At 40.4% G+C, this 24246-nt stretch overlaps 1 protein-coding gene across 4 annotated transcripts in view; it reads right to left on the reverse strand.

Annotated features, from left to right (window-relative positions):
* Nucleotides 1-24246, reverse strand: part of ABCC9 (ATP binding cassette subfamily C member 9) — a 71935-nt gene that overhangs the window by 35292 nt on the left and 12397 nt on the right. For all 4 annotated transcript variants that reach the window (XM_033057121.2, XM_033057123.2, XM_033057125.2 and 1 more), the window contains exons 6-19: nt 23031-23172; nt 22542-22663; nt 21516-21682; nt 20597-20839; nt 16422-16616; nt 13759-13923; nt 12108-12263; nt 10151-10285; nt 8654-8816; nt 7975-8015; nt 6885-7027; nt 3289-3397; nt 2099-2209; nt 1505-1577 (exon numbers count right to left, since the gene is read on the reverse strand). In XM_033057121.2, coding sequence (XP_032913012.1) covers nt 1505-1577; nt 2099-2209; nt 3289-3397; nt 6885-7027; nt 7975-8015; nt 8654-8816; nt 10151-10285; nt 12108-12263; nt 13759-13923; nt 16422-16616; nt 20597-20839; nt 21516-21682; nt 22542-22663; nt 23031-23172 — 1965 coding nt within the window. The remainder of the gene's footprint in view (nt 1-1504; nt 1578-2098; nt 2210-3288; nt 3398-6884; nt 7028-7974; nt 8016-8653; nt 8817-10150; nt 10286-12107; nt 12264-13758; nt 13924-16421; nt 16617-20596; nt 20840-21515; nt 21683-22541; nt 22664-23030; nt 23173-24246) is intronic.

Here is a 24246-nt window from a genome sequence, read left to right on the forward strand (position 1 = left end):
TTTGGGTCAATCTATTAAATAAACTGAAAGAAGACCCATTACTCTTCTCTGCTTAGCTGTACTTTTTCTTCACCTCCTCCACAGACACTTTCCTACCTCCAGTCCTCCTCTGCAGTGACAACAATGCTTCTCAGATCTTCCCATAAACTGATTGAACTCTAATTGTGCTGGCCAGACTCACATAGACTCACAGAATGTTTGTGTTGGAAGGGACCTTACAGATCACTTCATTCCAACCCCCTGCCATGGGCAGGGACACCTTCCACTATCCCAGGTTGCTCAGAGCCCCCATCCAGCCTGGCTTTGGAGAATTCCAGGGATGGGGCAGCCACAGCTTCTCTGGGAAACCTGTGCCAGGGCCTCCCCACCCTCACAGGGCAGATTCCTTTCCTCATATCCAATCTAAACCTTTACTCTGTCAGTGTGAAGCCATTCCCCCTTGTCTTGTCACTCCAGGTCCTTGTCAAGAGTCTCTCTCCATCTTTCTTGTAGCTCCCCTTTAGGTACTGGAAATTTGCCAGTTCGGCTTCTCTCCATCTGGGAAGCCAAGGGTCTTATTCCTTTCAAAGGAGGCCAGCTCTGGTTCACCCATCCTGGGAGCCCATGGCCTCAGACTGTAAACTCCTTGGAGCAAAGACATTCTGCTGGTGACACTTAATGCTACATGGAAACAAATCATACAGGCTTGAGGATTACTAAATAACCATGTGACAGTAACCTAAAGTAATATTCTATTTTAAAACAAAGCCCTTGATATGAAATCAAAATAAAGCAGAAGACTATTTAATATAATATCAAATGCCAGCAGATGGTGTTATGAACATGACAGCATTATCAACAAAACAAAAAAATAAAATTATTGTTGCTATTATTAATAATAGTTGCTACTTTTCACATTTTCTATACAAGTATTCCAAAACAAACCAGCATTTTATAAACCTGTGGAATTTCTAGCCAGACACTGAGGGTGCAAGGAATTACAGGAACTCAGCTTGATAAAGAGGAATTCATTGAGAGAGAAAATAATCAAGGATTTCTTGACAGAAAAACTCTCTTCTGAATAAAAATAGTTGTGAACTGGAAGACTGTAATGTTGACAAATGGCAGGAAAAGTATAATGCATGAGTGTTGTTGAAAATAACTGAGTTAGATAGACCCCTGGTTTGAATGAGTCTAGAGTTCTACCTCTTTTTTTTCAATTTCTCTGTCAAAAAATAATAATGATATATTTTCAATAATTTTTTCATGTTTATTCTAACTTTTAACTTAGTTTGTGCTATTATAAAACTATATAAACTATATAAATACATAAAAGCCAGATAATTTATCTAATTATATTACTCTATGAACAATACAGTTCATGACCTTATACACTCTTTTAACCTCTATTTTTTCTTTATAAAATTCTAAATGTATACCCTTGTGCATTTCAAAACATCAAGAAGCAGAACTAATAACAATTTGACATTCTATATTTTGTATTTAAGGTGTGCTTTCATCCTACCTGTTGGGATTCTAATGTTTATGTTGGACAGCGTAGCTAAACCACTTCCCCATGAAAAGTATCCATTAGTCACCTACAAAACAATTACCACAAATCAGACATTTAAACACAGGAGGGGGAAAATAGAATTATTAAATTAGATTTAAAATACCTTCATAAAATAAATCTTTGATTAATAGACATGGTAGGGTATGGTTGTACACACACAACACTAAATTTGTAAAGATTGCCAAACCCCAAAAAGCTGTGAGTAGGAAAAGATAAATACACAAATATACAAAATGTTTGGAAGGCAATAAAGGGATGATCTTGAGCTCTATTTACCAAATACTTTCACTCTGTCAAATATGAGACTAAAGACTTGGACATTAGATTCATGATGCCTCTTTGTCTCCTGAGAAGACACAAAATAATTGCAAATACTGGTCTGAAGCTCAGTCTTCTCTCTGTAAACTTGGCTAAAGTGCTAACTTATTTAAGGGCTTGCTCTTGCCATGGCAAATTTGAAATAATAGCAGTAATTGGGCACCATCAGGTGCTGTTGCAGGAGGACCTGCTCCCTATTTTCAGGAGGGAAAACATTTTCCAAACCACCTTAATGGCCACATCATCAATCTCCACGGGCCGTGTCTGCTTCCTTGCTGGCTGCTCATAGCTTTCAAGCTGATACCTTAGGGGCTGCCTCCTGTTGATGGCCTTGGTGTGCTACACAGAGAGAAGTGAAAACAGGAGAAAAGTTGGAATCCTCATGAGGAGACAGCATTTAGTGCCCTGTAAAGCAAATAATCCATTCCCTTTCCTACCACCATTCCAGTTCAGGAGAACCAACCAGTGCTTTTCAATGTGGGATAATACAGATGTACCACAGTCATGCACACATTTTAAATGTTTTAAACACCCTTAACTGAAGCACAGAAAATATTGGGACTTTTTGCTTCCTATGCATAACCATCCCAAATTTCATCTCTATCATCCTTCTCAAATCCTCTCCCCATCATCTACAGCCTCTGTAGGACTAAGCAAAAGGTGGACAGGACAAATAAAAGCTGAAACAATCTCATTTTTGTTTCTTTTGTTATCATTGTTAGCCCAGAAAAACAAGAAGGGTATTGTTTCAAGTTGGAAAGCTAAAATAATATTAATACTTTCTTTCTGTTGCTGCAAGTTTCAGTCACATTTCAAATTGTACAGTCAGTTTGAAACTGGTGAAATATATAGCTTTGGAAAAAAATGCCAAAATGAAAAAAAAATCACCTTTTCCCAAATCATCTTCATTGTGGGTTTTGTCCTCAAATTTTAACTTAAATTCACTCTATGTTTAGTATTCCAGAAACAGCATTTTGGAATTAATTCCTATTTCACAAAGCTTGATATTGCTTTTTTCCAGCTTTAATTCTGTATTTCCCAAAGCAGGAATTTTTCCTCACTAAGGATGCCCAGTATGAGATGATTGCACAAGCAATGTACAGTACAAGCCCCATAACCACAAATCCACATGGGCCTTCTATAAAAATGAAGCAGGTTGAATTTTAGTTATATTTAAATATGTTGGCGTATTATGGTTGGTTCCAGTTGTTCAGGTTTTTTTACTATTGACACTTCAGCAGTGCTTAAGTGTATTTGGGGACCCTTCATGTCATAAAAACACAGAGATTAGGACATAAAAGAGACAAAATTGGTCAATATTAGAGCCAGGCTATAAATCAAAGCTCCCAGGCTCTGTCCTTGTAAGGGACTATATGGCCTCTCTGCTTTGAAATTCAGTGTCAGAAAGCAGAACTTACAAGTCCCGTGTGCTTCTTACAGGATTCATAAGGTACAGAGCTGTCCACCCCTCTCCAGCTGTCACCTCCAATCTCATCACTCAGGAGAAACTCATTCAGCTTCTGTACACTTGAAAGAAAGCAGGACAGTGAGTTACATAAATCCAGGTTTCCACGAATACATTTCCTTTTTTGTGCAGTCACGCCAGTAGGATTTATCAGAAATGTTCCAAAAGAAGTTCATGGGATACTTTCATCTGCCACCCTGATGGCAAATGAAGATTTATGTGTGTGGAAGAAGGACAGATGAAAATAATTAAGCATTGTACTGGTAGCTGGGAATGAAGAGCAGAGCAAGTCATGAGGGTGCCAAGGGAGCTCCGTGGGAATGGTTTCCCTCTTGGCAGACTTACCTCTTCTGTGCCTTTCTCAGGCTGGTGCAGTCAGGGCACAGAAATAAGTCATTGGGACTTACAGTCATTCACCACTTCCATCCTATGGAAATGCCAGGGCAGTGGGTGCATCCTGACAATTTTTGCATCAAGTAAAAAAAGACATTAAAGCTACTGGAGACTGTCCAAAGGAGGTCATGAGGACTGTGAAGGGTCTGGAGGGGAAGCCATACGAGGAACAGTTGAGGTCACCTGGCTTGTTCAGCCTGGAGAAGAGGAGACTGAGGAGAGATCTCATAGCAGTTCTGCAGCTTCCTTGCCAGAGGAAGTGAAGGGGAAAGCTCTGCAGCTTCTTCATGACAGGAAGTGAAGGGGCAACTACTGATCTCTGCTCTCTGTGACCAGTGACAGGACTCAAGGAAACCGCATGAAGCTGTGTCAGGGAAGGTTTAGGATGGATATCAGGAAAAAAGTTCTTCACCCAGAGGGTGGTCAAGCACTGGAACAGGTTCCTCAGGGAAGTGTTCACAGCTGCAAGGCTGACAAGAGTGCAAGGAGCATTTGAACAATGCTCTGAGGCACAGGGTAGAATTCCTAGGGTGTTCTGTGCAGGGCCAGGAGCTGGATTCGATGATCCTGGTGTGTCCCTTCCAGCTCAGCATATTCTGGGATTCCATGGTTCTATGCACTGCATGCACACAGGGGTTGGTTACTGCACACCTCAGCACAGCCATGGCCAGCTCTGGAGACACACAGCAACTCTGCCTAGCTCTTAAAATTGTCCACTGGGAAATACAGTGCACAGGTTCAATTCATTCTTCATCACACGAGGATTTGATCCCCTTTCAGTCCCCCTTGCTTTCAGAGTGCCATAAGCACCTGGGTCTTTATCATTCCAGGGGAGGGATGAACAAAATCACACACCAGTCATGGTAAAGCTATTACCTTGCAAAAATTAAAATCAAGGTGCAATGGGTCAGAGACTGAGAAAGCAGAAGGACAAATGCCTTCAGATCAGTGATTTAGACATTAATCTGCAAATGGGAAAATAGTCCATCTCAAAGCCTGTGTATTTTGTATTAAATTATTAATACACCTTCATGCCACAAGAGACAGGTTACCAAGAAAGCACTGCTATTGCCATTATTTCCTCCTGCCAACATGCCTGTTCCATTCCTCTCCTCTCTTGAACAGAAAATTTATGTGCCCCATAAATTCTGATATTTTTCCACATCAGAATTACAGTCTTACATAAGGGGCTAAGCAAGAATTTATTTTCTTGCAGAAGATACAAAACCTTGTTTTGATCATGCACCTGAAATAAAATCAACCTTTATTTTGCATTTGAATGAATACCCTCAGAAGTTTTGTTGGCACTAGAACTACTCTTGAACAGAAAATTGAGATTCAGACCAAAGCACAAGCTCTTAATCACAAAGACAATAAGCACATACTCGTGTATGTATTTAATTGAGGATAGAGCCATTGAGTGGCCAAACATACATTCTTTATCCTTCACTTGGGGGACTTGATGTTCATGGGAGAAAGATGTTAGAAAATGAGTTTGACAAAGGATGCAGTTTGTTTTGGCAAATCTGGTCTTTAAATATTGTTCTGAGGGGTGGTCAGCAGTGTTAAAGAAAATGTACACACCATTTTGATATTAGGGCTATGCTAAACATAGTACAGAGATGTAGTGGCTTGACTGATTTATAGAGGAGCCTGGAGATTTTCCACTACTCAGAAATCATTTTCAACCTAGGGAAAACGTCTCATGTGGCCCTTCTTCTGCTGCTGCTTTGATAAAAATAAACTCTGTTTAATTATTTTTGTTTTTTAAAGTCAGTGTGGTGCTGGTAAATGATGGCTGTGGAGCCTGAAGTCCCCTTGACTGCCGTTTGGTATTACCATTACCCACCAAAAAGAGGCAATGACAGCAGCAATTCAGTATCTTGCCAATGTGCCTTAGGCTTGGCATGAAAGAATGATGTTTCTGGGTGGGAAGGTCAGTTCTGTCTTCACATCCTGCTAGTGCTTGGCATCTGACACTCTACTGCCAGCCAGATGTCACTTTGCACCTCTTGGGACATCTTGGCAGTGTGTAGATCTGCATAACCATCCTATGGCTGTGATTCTGTCCATACAGACCACTAACACAACACCCAAAAGCCTGAAATTTGACTTATACCAATCTGCTCCTTCAAGATTGAGTGCTCCATAGCCCAGCAAGAAGGAACCTTCTGTTGGACTGTTTTATAGATATAAATACCTGGAACAGGATGCAGGACATCATTTAATTCTCACTTATAGCCCAATGCACTTTATGTGGGGGTAGGGTTAAGCCAGTTACATTTCCTTGCTTCAGCAGAGCTGGTCTTGCTAGAGAGCTTCACACCAGGCTCTCTCACCCCCTCAGTGCTGACAAAAGCCCACAGACTGTGAGGTAAGAGCAGTGGTGGGTGGCCACAGTGTGAGAGGAGGAGCATCTCCCAAGGAAGGACAGTGAAGCTCTGAATCCTAGTTGCCAAAGTTAGTTAAATTGTAAAAAGAATGGAGTATTAGGAATCACAGAATCACAGAATGCCATAGGTTGGAAGGAATCTCAAAGACTACCTTGTTCTGACCCCTCTGCCATGGGCAGGGACACTTTCCACTAGCCCAGGTTGCTCAGAGCCTCATCCAGCCTGGCCTGGAACACTGCCAGGGATCCAGAGGAAGCCACAGCTTCTCTGGGCTACCTGTGCCAGGCCCTCAGCACCCTCACAGGGAAGAATTCCTTGCTCTTATTCAATCTAAACCTCCTCCCTGTCAGTGTGAAGCCATTGCCCCTTGTCCTGTCAGGCCCTTGTCAAGAGTCTCTCTCCATCTTCCCTTTAAGCTCCCTTTGGGCACTGGAAGGCCACAATGAGGTCACCCCAAAACCTCATCTCCAGGGTGAAAAACCCCAATTCCCTCAGCCTTTCCTCACAGCAGAGCTACTCCATCCTTCTGACGCCTTTGGTGGTCCTGCTCTGGCCTGGCTCCAGCAGCTCCTTGTCCTTCCTGTGCTGTGTTTCTTTGTCTCTGTATGATGCAGTAAAAAGGAAAAGTCAATCTGATTTCTCTCACATCTTTGGCATCAGAGTCCCACCTCACAACACTCTTACACATGAGCAGGTAGAAACAACCTTTTCTGGTACTGAATATGAGTGTTCAGGAGTTGGAGGAAGGAGAAGCACCTCTTACCTCACGATGGCCTTGACTGCAAAACGAACCACTGTGGAGAGCAGGAACAGAGGTGTGACCAGGATGTGGAACAGCGACAGGGATGCAAATGCCTGGGCGGGCTGCAGCGGCCTGTCATTGGTGTATGCATAAGTCACAAAGGTCTGTCACATCAGAGAAAGAGCATGTCATCACAAGGACTCTTGAACAAGATGGACAAGGACACCTAGCAAAATATTTTGCTCAGTTAAGGCTAATAACTGCCTCAGTTCAGTTGGAATCAAGATAAACTGGAGAGAAAGATGTGTTCTGTTAAAGTGAAATAGATTTTAAAATCTTGCCAGTGATTTCAAGAGGCTTACACATTGAAGAGTGAAAAAGTTTTCATTGTAAAATCTAGCATTTGATTGCAGCTTTGTAATTGACTTTTTTACAGGAAATACACAACCCAGAAAACAAACAGTAAGAATCTAACAAATCTTAGGATTTTTTTTCACAGATGAAGAATTCTGGTCATAAATGTTCCAATTCTTGTACACACTCTCAGTATACTCTGCCCTCAAATTTTGGTTCTATGAAAGTTCCTTACTGACCAGCGTGGCATAGTTCCTCTAGTGCATGAGGCTGAGACTTAAACCTGGCTAGAGGACAAGCAAAATTTATTCCTCTTTAACCTGCAGAGTACCTTTTCTTGAAAACTTTAATGGTGCCTCATAATGCATTTTGAAACAGAAATGAGTTTTGCTACTAAAGAGACAAGACACTCAAAATCTCTTTCAAAAAAAGCTTTTCAAAATGTGTCTTCTTTCAAGTTGTAATGATCTTTCTTTCTTTCTTTTTTTCTTTCTGTAAAAAAATCAAGATGTAATGATTTTTCTTTCTTATAGTAAAAAATTATTTTTCTCTTTAGTTTTACCAACCCACTTTCTGGGAATGAAAACTTCCAGTGTCACGCGCTCCTGCAGGTAGCAGAGGCACCTTAATTCATCTGCTGGTTTTATGAAGAATAGGTCCTACGACAGCAATGCTGATCTTTTATCCTTTTTACACCTCCTCCCCCCACTTTCCTCTCCCTTTTTTATAAGGAAAACTGAAAAAAAGCATATCTTACTGCAAGAACAGCTGCTATTGGTATGGCTGCATTCATAAAAACTGGGAAAGAGAAATAAAGCAAGCATCAAATGATAGGAAATAAGAAAAAAACATTTTTTCAGTAAGTATATGACACTAAAATATTCCAGTTATTTCCAATTCAAGTAATTAAAACTCCCAAAGGAAAACTAGCCTTCAGGAAGAAATTTCCTTCTGTGATAGTAAAAGATCTTAAACACACCAACAAATAAGCCATGGAATTCTCTCATTAGTCTACTCTACTAAACTGGGATAAAAATCATTATGTGCAAAAATTAAGATGAAATACAACTAAAACATTACTCAACCCTTCTGCATTGCAGAAAACACAATTTATATGCAGAAAACATAATTTATCTTCACTGTAGTAGTCAGAGCTGCCAATATTATCTGCAGCCTTCTTACTATAGCGCAACTCCTAACTGTAATGTCACAATGAAGGTTACAGAAAACTTATTGCAAAAAATAATCAACAATATGTATTCTATCCTTTAGAATTTCTGTGTAATGTAATTTATCATGCCTTTTTTATTTTAATGACATTACACATAGACAAAAGTGTCACAGGCACTGCTGTATCTCTCTTTGGTTGAAGTTGGGAGGAATGTTGACATGAAAAACATGAAATACTTTTCTGAGCACTAAAAACAGTTACTTACTGGAAAGAGACGTATGAAGTGCAAAGGTTTTGAGACTGGTGAGCTCTTTCATTCTCGTTTCTTCCACACTTTTACAAAATATGTGCTCCCAGGCATACAGCTTTAATAGTTTAATGCCTTTGAGTATCTCATTGGTTTTCTTTAATCTCTCAGTAGAATAGTCCTTCATTTCAAGAGAAAACCAGGGGGAAAAGTATAACCATTTGTAGTATTAATGACAAGTCTCTTTTCTCCTCATTTCTGTTGTTAAATTCATTTTAAAAAATAGTTTTGTTCTTTTGTAATTTTGTACAGGTGACATACTGAGAAAAAGAATAGAACATTTCATTTTCTTTGGAGATATTAAAGTATTTACAATAATTATGGGAAATTAAGTGACCCTTTTCTGCAAAGAAAAATAACTCAAAACATCCCAACCCTTCAAGAGAGGGTGAAACTCAGGGAGGCGAGTTAGTAGGCCGATGATGTCCACCACAATAGACAGAAACCTAAATGTGTGTATTTGCTGATGCAAGAATCATTCTGGGATACAGTTGTGAAAATAAGTGAGATATTTAGCAATGTATTTAGCTGATTTCCCCTCATCAAAAAACAGTAATCGTAAGTTTTGGTAAAATCATGAGTTTTTGTAAAATCATAATCCAAAAGATGTTATGAGTCAGAGGAAGTCAGAATAGAGCAGCAGGAAGAATTGAGATTATTTCTGAAATTATGCAAAGGTAAATCCTCTGTTCAATTTGTACAGATTATAAAAACTGGCACAATTCAACAGGACTCAAGTGTGCTGGCAATTAAATCCATGCATCAATAATTTGCTTACTGAATATTAAGATAAAAAGGATCTTTTAATATTTGGCAACTTAAACATCAAAGGCTTATTTTAAAAGTTCAAGGGTCACAGCAATAAAGTTAAAAATTAGACAAAGGAGAGAAAATAATTCTAATTGGTGAGCTAAATGAGGCAGAAAAATAAACTTACAGCACTGAAGAGTTTAGATATGAATAGATAATAATCCAGTAATGCAAACTGATTTTTAGAGAATAGCAAAGCTTGGGCTGAGAGTAAAAAATTTCTAGATTTTACAGAGGGAGGTTGCGCACATTCTTTAATACTCTCCTGCTATAATTTATATATAATTTATAATTATCAGTCATTTGCACTGTTTGCTAACATTCCATGAAATACAACATCTGCATGTGGGAATAACACCCTTTCATGGAGTGGAATTCAGACAGAATCATGCCAGTTGGATTAAAAATACTCTTTGCAGAGAAGTCAGGTCAAGGCCCACATACTTTTTTGATATTCTCTTCTGAGAAATTGTGAGGAAGGAAGAGACACAGAGCCAGCCATAGAAAAACAGATGGGGACAGTGAAACTGAGGGATGGCCTGCCCAAACACACACAGTGTTTTTCACTAACTACAAGAACAGAACCCAGAACAGAACCCTGTTCTCATTTCTGGATCATAAATGTCACTGAAATAATTCACTTACAAGAGTGCTCTTCTGAGCCTCAGCCAGCTTGGTGGCTATGAAGTACTGGATGGGGGCTAAGAGCACGATGACAGCGGCCCCCACCAAGGCACTCACTCCCAGTAGGTTATAGAGGAGGATCACACCCATTATTATCTGTGAAGAGAAAAGCAACACAGGAGGAAAAAAAGTAGATTTCAATATTCCAGAACCACACCAAGAGAAAAATGTTTGTTCTTCTAATAAACACTTAAATGGTTCATAGGAATCAGCTGAGCCCATACTTCAGGAGGTCACATTTGGAAAGTGTGGGAAATAAACCCAGAAGCCTTTCTTTCTGACATTAACTAAATAGTTTGTGTTAGTGTCTGGTAGTTCTAATTCCTGACTGGGCTTCCACAAAACTAAAGGAGCACTAAAATGATGGTGCTTGCCCTGAGGCATTTTACAGTGCTCCTGGCCTCGAGTCCTGTTTACACTAGAGTTCCTTACCTCACTCTGGAAGCATTCAGAGGTCTTAGGGCTGTCATGGATCAGTTGCATTCTGTTAGTAGTGTCCCTGTGCAACTGCAGGCAGAGGGACATCACAGACAGGCGCTGAAGCATGAAGCAGATGTGCTGGGACTGACACAAACTGAGCTTGGGCATCAATACCACACAGCTCTGGAGGAAAATGCTGCCTTAGCACTGCAAAGGGGTTGGGACCACTTCCCACAGAAGGTTCTCTGGGAATGGCTGTGATGGGACTGCTGTGATTCTGGTTCCTGAGTTAATTCGAGCTCTGATATATAAATATTTCTATTAAAAGCTCTACTTTGTGGTAGAGAGATGTCCTCAGTGATAAGAGGACACACAGAATTAGTTGCATATCTCATACTTCCATCTGTTAAACAAGTCTGTCTTTAAATCTCCCTTCTTATTATACAACATCAGCAGTAAGAATCAATTGAGTATAACATTTTTAAAGCAATATTTAGCTTTTGAGGCTCCTGTAGTGCAAATTATCACACCCAGCCACAGCAATCAGATCACCTGTTCACTTAATAACTTTCAAAGTATTGATAGCAACACTTTCATCTACTTCACAGGATATGAAACAGTGAAATGGAAGCCTATATATTATTTCTAATTTCTGTTTCCAGATAGCAGTTTTTTCCTTTTTTTCATAAACTATCTCATGACACTTTAAAACCTACCCGACCCATTAGTAGTAGTCAAGTAGTAATTACTGACTAATAAAATAGATTACTGACACAGGAAATTCAGCAAAACAGATCTATTCTAAGAATTGGTTCTATCCCCTTTTAAAAATTCTTTAATGTCAGAGGGATCACTGAAAGATAAGGACCATGCCAAACACACCCTGAGCTAAAATTCTGAAGAGGCTACAGGAGTCCAAGCTTCATGGAAAATCAGCATGTCTCAGGTCATTAAGTCATTGGCATTTTTTGAGATTTCTTTCATGCTAAGTAATCTCAACCTTTCCTTCCTACAGATCTGCCTCCATTTCTTTCCCAGCCTTGTTAAGAAGTAGATGTATTCAGTGACTAAGTTTGCTTAGATGAGAGCTCCTCTGAGCATTGTCAGTGTTCATGTCACTCATGGAGCAGGATTCAATTACTGTTGGTCCTGCCACAAAATCCAGTTACAAGTGAACACTGCAGAAGCAATGCTTAGTGCTGATGCCAGGTGGCAAAATAAAAGCAATGGATTTGTGTCAGTGGAAGAATTATGAGTAGGAAAAGGACTGCAGGTCCTCATTCTTCAAGTCACAGACATGGAAATCCTGCTAATAAACCCCTCTCTCTTCACTGACCCTTGGAGAGAAACCTTTCCTTGGGCCACCTTTCTTGTGGCTGGTTAATTTTAGTGGGAAGTGCAGGTTCCCCTCTAGATGTTGGAGCAGTGTCCCAGACATGCACCTTCCTCAGCCAGCCTGGAGGATCTCTGAAATCACACCCTCACTTGGATTCTCTACCTGAACAGGCATTGCCCACAGGTTTGGGCACAGGAACAAGAACCACATTAATTGGTTGGTTTCTATGGCAACCAAGTTATTGATTTGTCCCAGTGTCATCTCTCCCATGGACAAGTTGGATGTAGAAAGCCTCAGGATCTTATTATATATCATTGCCTGTAAGAAAGGGGGGAAAAAAGGAAGTTACTAAAATGATGTAATTATAAAAGAATAGTACCAGTAGAATGCATCCTCAGCCTTTACCTAGGACTGTCCTTCTCCCAGTCTCTCACCTGAGACAGAGAGGTGGAGACAGAGTGAGAGAAAGCACAAGAGAGAGAACTGATTTTTAAAAACTCCAATTCCTCTTAAAAAGTTTGTTGCTTAATGCAGACCTAAAATAGAACAAAAAATTACAACAAAATATCAAAATTTAGGAAATTGGTCAAAGAATCTTTTTAAAAAGCATTTGGTGAGCCTGCTTTTCTTTCAAAGAGATCCTTGTTTCTGATGAGACAGATAAATTCATGCTGTGAAGTTTGATCAGGGTGTGTATGTATTCCTTTGGGTTTCTGTCTCTCTTACCTGTCCATTCCTTTCCATAAAAATTGTAGGAGTTTAACAGGGTTTAAAAATAATCAAGGCTCACATCTACTGAATTTTTAAGACAAATATTGTGAGCCCAGTTTGCAGTTATGATGAAACATCAAACACTGCAGGTCCAAGGAAGTTTTAAAAATAATTTGTCCTTTTTGACCCATTTTATTCATGAATAAAGTATATCCTGTAGAATCAATCAGAAATGCCTGGTGAAATAAATCAGCTGTATATTCTCCAAAAATTCCCAGTTTTGGTAAGTGGGTGTCACAAAAAGGAAATAACCAGGTGCCCTTTCATCCCCAAGTTTGTACCATCTATCCTGAGAGAAGGCAGAAAATGTTTGAAGCAGCTCCATCAATCAGAGCAAGTACAAAAAAAAAAAAAAAGCTTCCATGCTGAGATGATATTCCCATGGTTAGTTACATCTGGCAAAACATCATTTCCGGCTTCTGGATTGCTACTGCTGCCTGTGGAGTTTGGTCTGTGCAGAGCCCTGTTACACCCCCCTCAACGTGCTGGGCTGGAGCTGCTGGCTCCAGTTCATAAACAAGGCTCTCACAGAGGGTTAAGGGATGCTGGGGTTACAGACACAACCCTGCAGATGAATCACTCCTGTCCCATCCCACAGGGCTCTGTGCTAAAGGGCATAAATATCCAGAGTCACCACCCCCGACGCATGCACAGTGTTCCCATAAAATAAGGACACGCTGCAGATGACTCTGTCCAAGTCAGCAGAGGCAAACTCATAACCAAATGAACAAAGCAGATGCAGAGCCAAAATCACACAGCTGATCTTCACCTATCTCTGATTGTCTGCAAAAATGTATTTTTATATGGGTTTTTTATAAGTGTTAAACTTCCAACTGGTTAGAATGATGGGATTCGTTTTTAGCAAAAGGAATTGCTGTCAGCTGCTTGCCAACACTACTTTGTCTAGTTTTCTGTACAAAAATAGAGAAATACAGAACATATCTTCTCTGAAACCACCATTTCAAGGTCAGTCTTCAGGTAAAGAATGAAAGAACAAAGCTGGAGCTGTTTCTAGTGAATCTCCTGGCAGATCTTTGCTCACCAGTAAGGCACCCCGGAGGTTGATGCCAGTCTCTGTAGTCACATAGTAGGAGGCCTGCAGGAATGTCCTCTGCAGGATAAGGGCCAGGAAGAGAAGGACTGCCAAGACATAAACATTCCTGAGGAATTCCTCCGATGAAAGGTAGGAGTTTGATGGATCCTTCACCTGAAAAGAAAGGAAAAGATGATGCAGGTGTCATCGGAGGGATTGTATACTCCCAAGAAGCTGGAATCAACCAAATTAAATCACTGCATTAGATAGAACAAAACATACTGATGGTATTATGGGAAAGTTATAGAAATCAGATTTCTCACTGACCTCTGTACCAAAATAATTTGGACACACATTTAAAACTCTGCTGCTATTCCAAAGACTGAGGATTGAGATGTTTTAGCAGTTCTAGAATTATTTAGTTCCAGCAGGAAAGGAACAGTAAGATCACTACGTCTGCCTTGTCTTTAGTTTCCCCATCAAATTCTGGTGATTTTTAGGATAGAAATGCTACTCAGTAGACAAAAAGGCTCATTAAACCTGCCCCACAGAGAAGCTGCAAGAAAATATTTTTTATTATATGAGATTAGTTATTTATGTTACATTTGCATATTATGGAAACAATTCCTTCCACAAATATAGTTTATGATACCCATAAATTCTGAATAGCATAAGACTACACATGCCAGTATTCTGCATAAAATGGGATTTAAATGTCTCAACATGGAAGAGGAAAAAAAATCTTGTTTAAAGCCCTTTGTTTTAATTTTCTAGTTTTTGTGTTCACTGTTCTGCTCTGTTTCAGGCAGAAAAGGAAACAAATGTACCAAAATACATTTGTCCAAGGAAGACTGTTCCTTTGGTATTTCCGACCCAGCTGGAAGCAGGATGTACTTGAATTCTTACAGGGGAGGGCAAAAAAAAAAAAGAGAGAAAAAAAATGAAAGAAAAAGCCTGTTCTACTGAAATATCCAACCTGATTCTGAGATGACAGGTATGGGCAATATAAAAAAGAAAGCCATCTGCCCAAGACTCCTTGATAAAAGAGCTGCTTAAGTGCATAAATTATGAGATAAATACATTTGAAAACTTCTCTCTTAATGTTCTGCTGCATCTAACTTCCCCTTGTTTTCATAGTGGGGATAGCAATAAGAAAATAACATTTGTGGGTACCTTTTTTCAATGTATATAGAGTTCTCAGGAATTAAGGCAGAATATGCATAAAATTAAACATATTCACCTTAACTGGAACTAGACAGAATTTAAAGGAGAAATGTTTAATAGCAAGAACAGCCAAGAGAAAGTTTATCAAAATCCATAAATTAAAGGCAAATACATTCTGAAATGTATCCAAGAGAAATAGTGACTGTCACCAAGCCAAGTGCTTACAAGATCTCCAGTGATTCCAATCTTCCCTTTAGCCAATGCTCATTAAAACTTTTAAAAGTCACAACTGAAGCCACTACACTGAAGAGTAGAAAAGATTAAGGAAGCAGACAAGGTACAGATTCCTAAATCTGAGATCCAGAAATTATTTTCAAGCCTAAATACTTTATTTGCTCACCATGCAAAAAACCCCAACATTTTTGAAAGCAAAACATGCATTCTGCCTTGTAACTCTGTGGCTCAAATCCAGTATGTGCAGGTTCAAGAATGATAAAAAGCTTTATTTGATAAGCTGTACAATTAAAATCTTGTTCAGTGCAGGGAAAGCCTCAAGCCAAATTGAGACTATCAGTCAAGAAAATTAATGTCAGGAGTGGGCAGCCAAGAAAAAGATATTTGGATAGTGATGATAGTCAAATACTTTATCTAGAGAGGAAAATGCTGTTCCATTATTCCATACCTGTCTGCTCATTCAGAGATAAAACACTCCCAAACCTGTATGGAGATGTTTTTCTCTCAGAAGACAAATGCAGGAAAAATTCTTTATAATTTCTTCTCTGCTGTCAGTAAAATAATTTTGCCTGTATCTTTTAATTAGTTACTCATCAATTATTTTTCTTGTGATAGAAATTATTCTGTATCAGAGGCTCGCTCAGCATTTAGAGGTGATCCCTGAAAGTTCAGTCTCAGTGAAACTTGAAATGAGCACTGATCTGGCACCTCTTGTGCATCTCTAGTCAAGAACACCACTGAGTAAAGTGGATACTTTTCAATTTCACAATATGTGCCAACACAGTTCATCACAGCAGCTATCAATACAATCAGTCACAAACAGGAACTGGCTACTGTCAGCTTCCCAGTAAAAAAAAAAAGAAGAGATTTGAGAGAACTCAAAACTGTCAAACTGGCAAATGGACAGGAATTAAGGAAAATTCCCAGGCTGGATGCATCACTGAGGCACCACCAGTGTGTGTCCTGCCTGAAACAACAGGCACAGTTGAAGAGGAATAGAAAAAGTAATTCCTTCTTCCCAGAACTTCTGGGATGACTCCATCAAGAGAGATGGCTGGGGAGCTGGAGGGAGCCTCCATGACCTGTGTTCCATGCCTACCTAGGCTCCCACTGCTCAGGTTTATAACTTGACTGTCTCTCACAACAGAAATACTCAATTTGCTTAAGAGAAAACATGAAATAACAGAGTGATGACCACACACCTATCAAAGCATGCAGCCTGATGTGACTCTAAATCTACCACCAGAGCCTTTCGATGCACACTGTCAGGTTACCTTTTCTGTGCTATTTGTATTATTGGTTGTGTTCTGGAAGCCCTGGACAATGCCAGAAATGCAGAGTGGCCCAGCAAAGCCCAGCAGGTCAGCCAGGTAGCGGAAGGTGCTGCTGAGCAGGATTGGCCGTCCAAAGGCGCTGTACATGGCCAACCAAATGGAGGGACTCCGGTTTGGATGGTCCTCCACCTTTTTCTGGAAAACAGAAACAGGTACACAGTGCATTAAGAGAAGTCTCCCAGGCTTTATATGGCAACATTCCTGTCTGGATGTCCAAAAGGTTCCTGAAAAGTGGTTTGGACCAGGTGAGGCAGCAAACAGGTTGTAATTATCAAAAGATTTCAGACATTCTTCACAGCAAATTCCAATTCTGCCTGCCCTTGGTAATTGTGGTTTCTCACCTCTATATCCCACCACTTTCCCCAACCTGTGAACACAGGAATGCTAGCAGATTACCATCCTGGCAGACAGTCATTGTTCCTTGTCATGTGTGCTCAGGGAAAGTCTGACCTTTCAGTCCTTTCCTCACATGGCTAATCCTGGTTTCACAAGCTGTAAAGGCTTCTGATTGCAGGAAAAACACATTACAATTACAAGAATATAGCTTAATTTAATTTATCTGGAATTTTTTCCATCTCTTGGATGCCTTCCAGGATGACACACTTCAACAAATCAATAACTGTGCTCAAAAAATGAAAGCAGCAGACCAGGACGGGAGGTAAGATTAAATCAACCAGGGGTCCTTTTACCCTTCAGATCTGTGAATTTATACAGTATCACAGCTCTTGGCTAAAACACCAACCAGCAGATATGGCTTTGTGTAATCAGAGGAGTTCTGGTATCTCTGAGGTCCTTTAAGTTTAACAAAGGAAGAATTTTACTGACCAGAGCCGTGCTCTGCAGAGTGCTTCCTTGCACTTCAGGCAGCAACTTTTGACACTTTAAACAAGCATCTGCCATTTCTCAAGTAGCACAGATGCCTGCAAGCCAAGCCCTCTTGAGCATTCACAGAGACATTTTAAGCACAGTCCATCAACAACCACCCCCTGCCCCAAAGCAAAAGCAAACGTGCCTGTAACCTGCCTGGCTGCTTCACATCTTTTCTTATTTTCCTCTTTTCTCAGTTTTTCCGTTTTATGCCATTTCACAGTGAGAAGGATTATATGCATGGTGCCAAAAATGTGCAGGTGGATCAGGTGGCTGCCAGAGATGGGCCAGGCCAGTGCCAAGGAGCTCAGGAAGGAGAAATAAGCACCATGGGGTCAAAATAGAGCTACCATTTCAGAAAGGGGTGAGAATTAAACTGCTTCCTCTGAGGACGGAAAGAGCACAAGGGCCTTATGTGAGCTTCCCAGACAAAAGGCTCTGAATTTGTGGCCTAATGGGTTTTGAGCTTGAGTGCCCTAAATGGGTTAATCACCCTCCTCAAATAAATAATTAATAACTTTGACAGCTCGAGAGGAGCTAAGCTAATTTATTGGGTAAATGGCTGCCATCTTTTGGGAAAAAAATTGTTCTATTATTCTGGGCATTCAATTAATAGCAAATTTGTTAAATGGCAACAGTAAATCTTTATTTCTCAAACAATTTAATAGCCATTTTCACTGTTACTGCAATTCACACATTGGTTATCATGATATGAAATTTGTTTCCTTTTCATTGGAACAACAAACCAACCCTACTTAAATTATCTAATTTATTGCTAAACACCGTTTTTTCTTTTTTTTTTTTTTTTAATCAAGACTTCATATTAGCTAAAGCATGTAACAAGAAATGGGAGAAAAACCTTTTTCTAATCATAATTTCTTTCCCAGAATGGTCCTTGAGTGTTATGGGCCTGCATAGAATGTTGTGGTGTTAATTAACCAGTCTGGGCTGCTGTTTTCAGTTTTGCCACTTGATTAGGTTTTCCTTGTCTTTGCCAACTTCCTTTCAAGTTCCTGTAATTTTCTCTATCTTGGGCACTCCACAGTTGGAATAAAGGGTGGTGAGACAGTGTTTGCTGATAAATCGAGTCACCCATAAAGTTTGCCTCAGTAAATATGGAAATCTGACTGTTCCCATAGTTCTGGAGCTGGCAGCATAAGCCTGGTGCTGCAGGGCAAAGTCACTGTGACTGATAGTTTACACAATTTCATTCCTCCTTTTCTTGGCCCTAACAGGTAAGAGCCATAGTGGACCTGAATAGCAGACAGAGTAAATTAATGGTTCTTGTATTTAAAAATTGATTTAAGTGCCCAAAAGAAAAGCTTTCTATTGACCATCAGGACAAATTATACAGGATTTAGGCTGGTGGTGTAAGCCAAATGTAATACCAATGTGCTAAATCTATTTTTTGGTATGTGATATATGACGCACTGATATGTGGTGTGAAACATCTAGACTGCTTCAAAAGAAACTGAAACAAAAGCCAAGCAACAACAAAAACAGGATCATTTTGTGTGGGGGGGCGTTAATGGAATTATGTGAGAATTGATACAATTATTCCCACTTTCATAGCATGCAGAAGAGATAGCAAGACAATGTCATGTGAGCTATCTCAAAGGGATTCCACAATACAGAGTATTCAGGGTCATGTTCAGCATGATGTGAGAAGGATTTGGGAAGGAACAGGAGTTTTCTCTCTGCAGGGCCATGGAGCATAGCTGAGATCAGCTATCTCCAGACACAGGCTGGGGTAACCCCACTTAATCCAGAGGAGGCTGTGGGGCTCCCCACCCCAGTTGCAGGAGATTAATGTAAAATACACACTTGGTAGCAGAGACAGGGTCATATCACCTCCTCCAGACCACACTCCAGTCTGAAGAATTTTCCTAATTCTGTGGCTGGTTTGTGGCCCAACCAGGCACAAGCCAACACATTTCTCCACAGGAATGAACTGCAGTGAGTCCCACTGCCTGGTTCCTTGGATTTGTTTTAGCCATTTCGTTTACTTTAACTTTATCTACAAAATACCAGTTTATTTCAAGGTTTCAGCCTGTTTTGGAATAGTAGCACAAATGTGCTAGAGACTGTGGTAATCTCAAGACTTTAGACAACTACAGAACACAAAATATCTGATGTAAGGCAGCATCAGAAATGTAGGTGTGTGTAACTGCATGTGTTACATTTATGCAAATGTTTATATGAGGGAAGCTACACACTGAAAGTTTGTGCTCATGCACATGAGAAATTCACATTTAACTTGCCTTGTGGCATCTGAACTGCATTTTTGTGCAGCCACAGGCAGTACCTGCAGATGTGAACAAGCCACAGACAAATGCTGGCACCCAGCTGTCATGCCTGTCATCAAAAATGGCACAGACTCAATCTGGGCCAAGTAGGTTCATATCCCTCTTTGGCCTCTTTAAGTAGGGTTTAGGCACCTTAAGGGGCTGGTTTAAGGGATGCACCTCTCCCAGGCTGCTGTGACAAGCTCAGTTGCAAAAACTCAGTTGCTTTCTGCCCTAAAGCAGAAGGATCTTGATCTCTGTAATCCTCAACTGGAGAAGGAAAGAGAAGCAACCTATATATATTAAAATATAAACAATTTTGCTGATAATTGCTTTGTCTCAGAGGGCACAGAAAGGAGCCTGCAGCTCCATTGGCTGCTGGGAGCAAAGAGCTGCCTAAACGCATCCAGAAGTTTCCCTGGAAAATCCTGCCCTACCCAGTGAGTTTTCCCAACCACGCCTTCTGTACTGGGTCTGGCTGGGATGGAGTTAATTTTCTTCCTTGCAGCTTCTGTGTTTGGGATTGGTGACTAAATTACTGCTAAGACACCGGTGTTTTGGCTATTCTTGATGTGTGGTTTTGGCTATTTCTCTGTCTGGAGAAAAAAAAAAAAAGGGGGGCGGGGGGGAAGATGAGTATTTCCAGCTGAAACTATGGACAGAATACTTCCAGTTGCATAAGTAGCTCAGATTTAAACAAATCTTTCACTCTTAAAATCTAGCAAGTGATCAGTCTGTTGTGGTTTTTGTTTCCAGTTGCACTCAGTTTGGCAACTCTCTCCTGCTATAAATTCACTTAAAACCAAACAGTAACTATTGGACTGGAACTTCCTACGCCAATGTTTCACCTTGGAACAAACAGTCCTAAGTTCAAAAATTCCTAAAACAAGGATTTCATGAAAGCTGAAGAAATTCAAAGTGATACTTGTCTTTCTAAGGCCAGTCACATGGACCTGTTATTACCTTTTGTTCCTCATAGGCTTCTCTGAGACAGACGTAATTTGTCAGTGCTCTCATTGCAATTGGAAGCTTTCCAATGGCCTTCAGGTCCACAGGTTTCTTGTGAGCAGAAATAATGAGAGTGTTCATCCACCAATAAGTTGCCTTTGAGAGCAAATTGACAAATGGCTGCAGGAACCTCACCCCCAGATCTTGCAGATCCTCTGGAGGCTTTACTTTCTGAGGGTTCATGAAAAACACATACCTCTGCAGAGGAGAAAACAGACAAACATGGGTTCAGAAATTATCTTATTGATAGTAATTTTTTAGTAAAAACTATGTGTGAGACAACCACAGCCTCAAATTTACTTTTAGAGGTAATGATATGTTGAATTTAAATATAAATTTGCATGCAAATAGGAGCATTTCCAGTTTGACAGATAACTGGCAAATAACTGAGCAACATGGGATGTGGATACTGTTCTGAACCCTATCAGTACCACCTATCTCAAGCTGAACAAAAGTAAAAACAAATTCTTGAGAAATAATTTTATTTTAAGTTGTCAGGGCAAGAACATGTGCTAACTTACAGATTCACTACATAAATGGTTCATCAGCACTAACACAGCACATATTTTACAGATTGCATCCACCTATACCCTCCTCCTGTGCACAAATATGCAATATCTACACAGGTATGTGTGCACTTTGTGTGGGTAGATGCACACAGGCCCACACACCAAGCCCAGGGGATACATCTAGGACACACATTTTAAAGAAATTTAAATGACCACTGATTTCCACAGAATTAACCAAACCTTTATGGCTAAGCTAAACTTGGGTCTAAAGTTGACAGAAGCCAGAGTTCCTGGGACTAAGGAGCCATCTTCAGCCCCATGATACCACTAATATTTTTCCAGATCCTGAGGAAGAAGCCACATACCCTGACTCGGATGACATTGATCTCCACAGCCATCAGCAGCCCATAGAGGATGACCATGATTCCAGTGATGCAGAAACGCAGCTGAGAAAAAGGCACTCCATCCTGGCAGTATCTGACAAGCTTGATGGTTTTGGTGACAAAGGCCATTATCCAGTAAAGGAACAGGGCTGTAAAACAGGTGCACGTGCATAACTTAGAAATAAATTAATAAATTAGTGTAACTACAGCATTTTAGCTTCTATGGCTTGATACAGTGCAGGCACAGTGATCCTCTATGTCACTGCCACTGTTTCTTTCCTGGGCCACAACCCTTCAAACACATCCACAATGGCTGATCTTCACACAGGAATGAAAGTCCACTGAAGGGACGTAATCTGAAGGGGAACTTTCTAAGGCACATAACTTAACAAAAGCTATATTCCCTCCTAGAAAAAGCAGGATGCATCCCAAGTGAGAATATGGAAATGTGCTAATTTTGAAAAAGAGTTTATGGAATTTAGTCTTATCCTGTATCTGTCAGGGGCTTGTTCAGGTAGTTCAGCTACAGACAATTTGGACAATATACTTGTATGGAACATTATTCTGAAATTTCTGGTCTGACCATCTCCTGACTGAGACAGCAGATGGGATCATCTTGGAATCATCTGCAAAAGATATTGAGAAAGAGCAGCATCTGCATAGGAGGGTTTGTGGTCAGATCACTATTCAAAGTGGCCTTTTGAAATAGCCCTTTTGAATGCAAACAAGTTTTCCTCAGCAGTGTTAAAAAATGCCTAAAAGCTTGTGATAGAAATGCAACAGGCATGCAAGGTTTTCTCTTCTGTAATAATTTAAAAAGTAGTTTTCAGTGTGTACCTTATGAAAGGTGCAGTAGTTCCTATGAGACTACCAGATGCAAGAACAGAGAGTTACTCCTCTTTGTTTTAATATTCCCAGACATTCCATCATCTTCCTCAACCTACAAAGCTGACTTTGGCTAAAATACTGAGATTTTTAGGAGTATATAAATATCAGACTTAGACTTACCAAGCAGTAACTTTGGAAAGTTGGATGTTTCAATATTATGGTAATAGACTATGGATACAGTGGCAGCCACAAATCCCATTATAGCTGGTAGGAAGAGATGCAGGTGGCGAGATTTCATTTGGCTGAAAATAAATAAGGTATAAATTAGTGAATTTGGGGCCTTTCTTTCACCATTGTGTGAAACCATACGTGTTCTGCTAATCTATTGATGAGGACAAACATCAATTTCCTAGAGACAAAAAGCTTTTTGTCCTCATGAGTGCTTAACTTTGATCAATATTTGCTTGCTATTATAGCTTGAGAGAAAAATAAATGCTAAGAACAATGGCTTCACCTTCATCCCATTAAAACCTAGACAGTTCATGAAAGGATTCTATTAATTTTATGGTGGAAAACCTCCTCATGCCGTACTAGCCAGCCCATCAGACATTAACACTGTTCATTAACAAATGAAATTAGCGTGGTTATCCACCAAAGTTTGCCACTTACGTGTCGGAAACAATCCCCTCTGCTATTTCACACACGTGCACGAACAGCAGGGTGAATGTCAGGATCCACCGCAGGTTGTGCCCGGGGAAGTGCAGCCAGGTGTTGTGGTGAATCTGCACTTTGGAGCTCTGGCTTCCCCAGCCTGGGAAGTGATAGCAAGGAAAAAGAAAAGTTATCTCACAGCAAGTCAGTGACTGATCTGGTTATCAATTTTCTGGGCCACACTTGAATGCAATCGATACAAACCCCCTACAAGACTACAGGAGATGTTGGTGATAAAATGATGAGCCAGCAGTGTCTCAGTTGCCCTGTAATTCAAATTAAATGCTGAAGATGATGAGACAAGACTTTTCCCAAATTACAGTCAAGGAAAAGTTGTTCGTGGCCAAGAAAAATGATAAGAAAACAACAACAATAAAACCACATCAAGCGGCACCCTCAGACAACAGAGACTGACCAATCTGAAGTGATGGCGTCCTCACGTCTTTCACAGTCACAGACAAGAGCAGGAAAAATTCCCAACTGATATAAAAGTTACATCCTCAGATGAGGCCTTGAAGAGATGCATTTACTTGAAACAAGTAACATTTATTATCTGTTTCAGGCCTGTTGTGAGCTAAGTCTGAGTGAAGGTTGAAGAATGATTTCACAGCTTCTCTCCCTCAGGCACAGCCCAGCCTCGTAGGCCTCTGCACCTCAGGCCCTGCAGAGCTCCCAGCACAGCAACTAATCAACTAATTAATCAACAAATTAAACTTGAAGCCTATTTCCATGGCATCACCTGCCCTTTCCAGGCAAGATCCTCTCTGAGGCCAGCAAGAGGGGACACAGAGGATGCGAGGGAGGTGCCAGGGCTGGGGAAGCCAAGCCTGACCATGGGTTGGCTTCTCATGGCGGCGAGCCTTGGCCTCCATCTCTTCCCACTCAGTGCAGGGCTGTCCTGAGCCAGCACAAAAATCCCTCTCACTCTAAGGCAGCTCCTGGAATTCCCTGACAGCTTCCCAAAGAATCCCAACAGCAGCACGTTTTGGGGAAGTAAAGAAACCAGACAAAAGGAAACAAGCAAACTTAGTTTAAAAGCCAGCATGTGCTTTTGCTATACAAGGATGGAGCACCTCATCAGGCTTAGAGGCTCATCAGGTGACTCAGGAACACATCAACCAAGCCCTAAGTTTATTCATTCTTGGAAACTGTTAGTATGTCACCATTCCATCCT

This window comes from Catharus ustulatus, chromosome 4 (genome assembly GCF_009819885.2).
Source record: "Catharus ustulatus isolate bCatUst1 chromosome 4, bCatUst1.pri.v2, whole genome shotgun sequence".
NCBI classification, from domain to species: domain Eukaryota; kingdom Metazoa; phylum Chordata; class Aves; order Passeriformes; family Turdidae; genus Catharus; species Catharus ustulatus.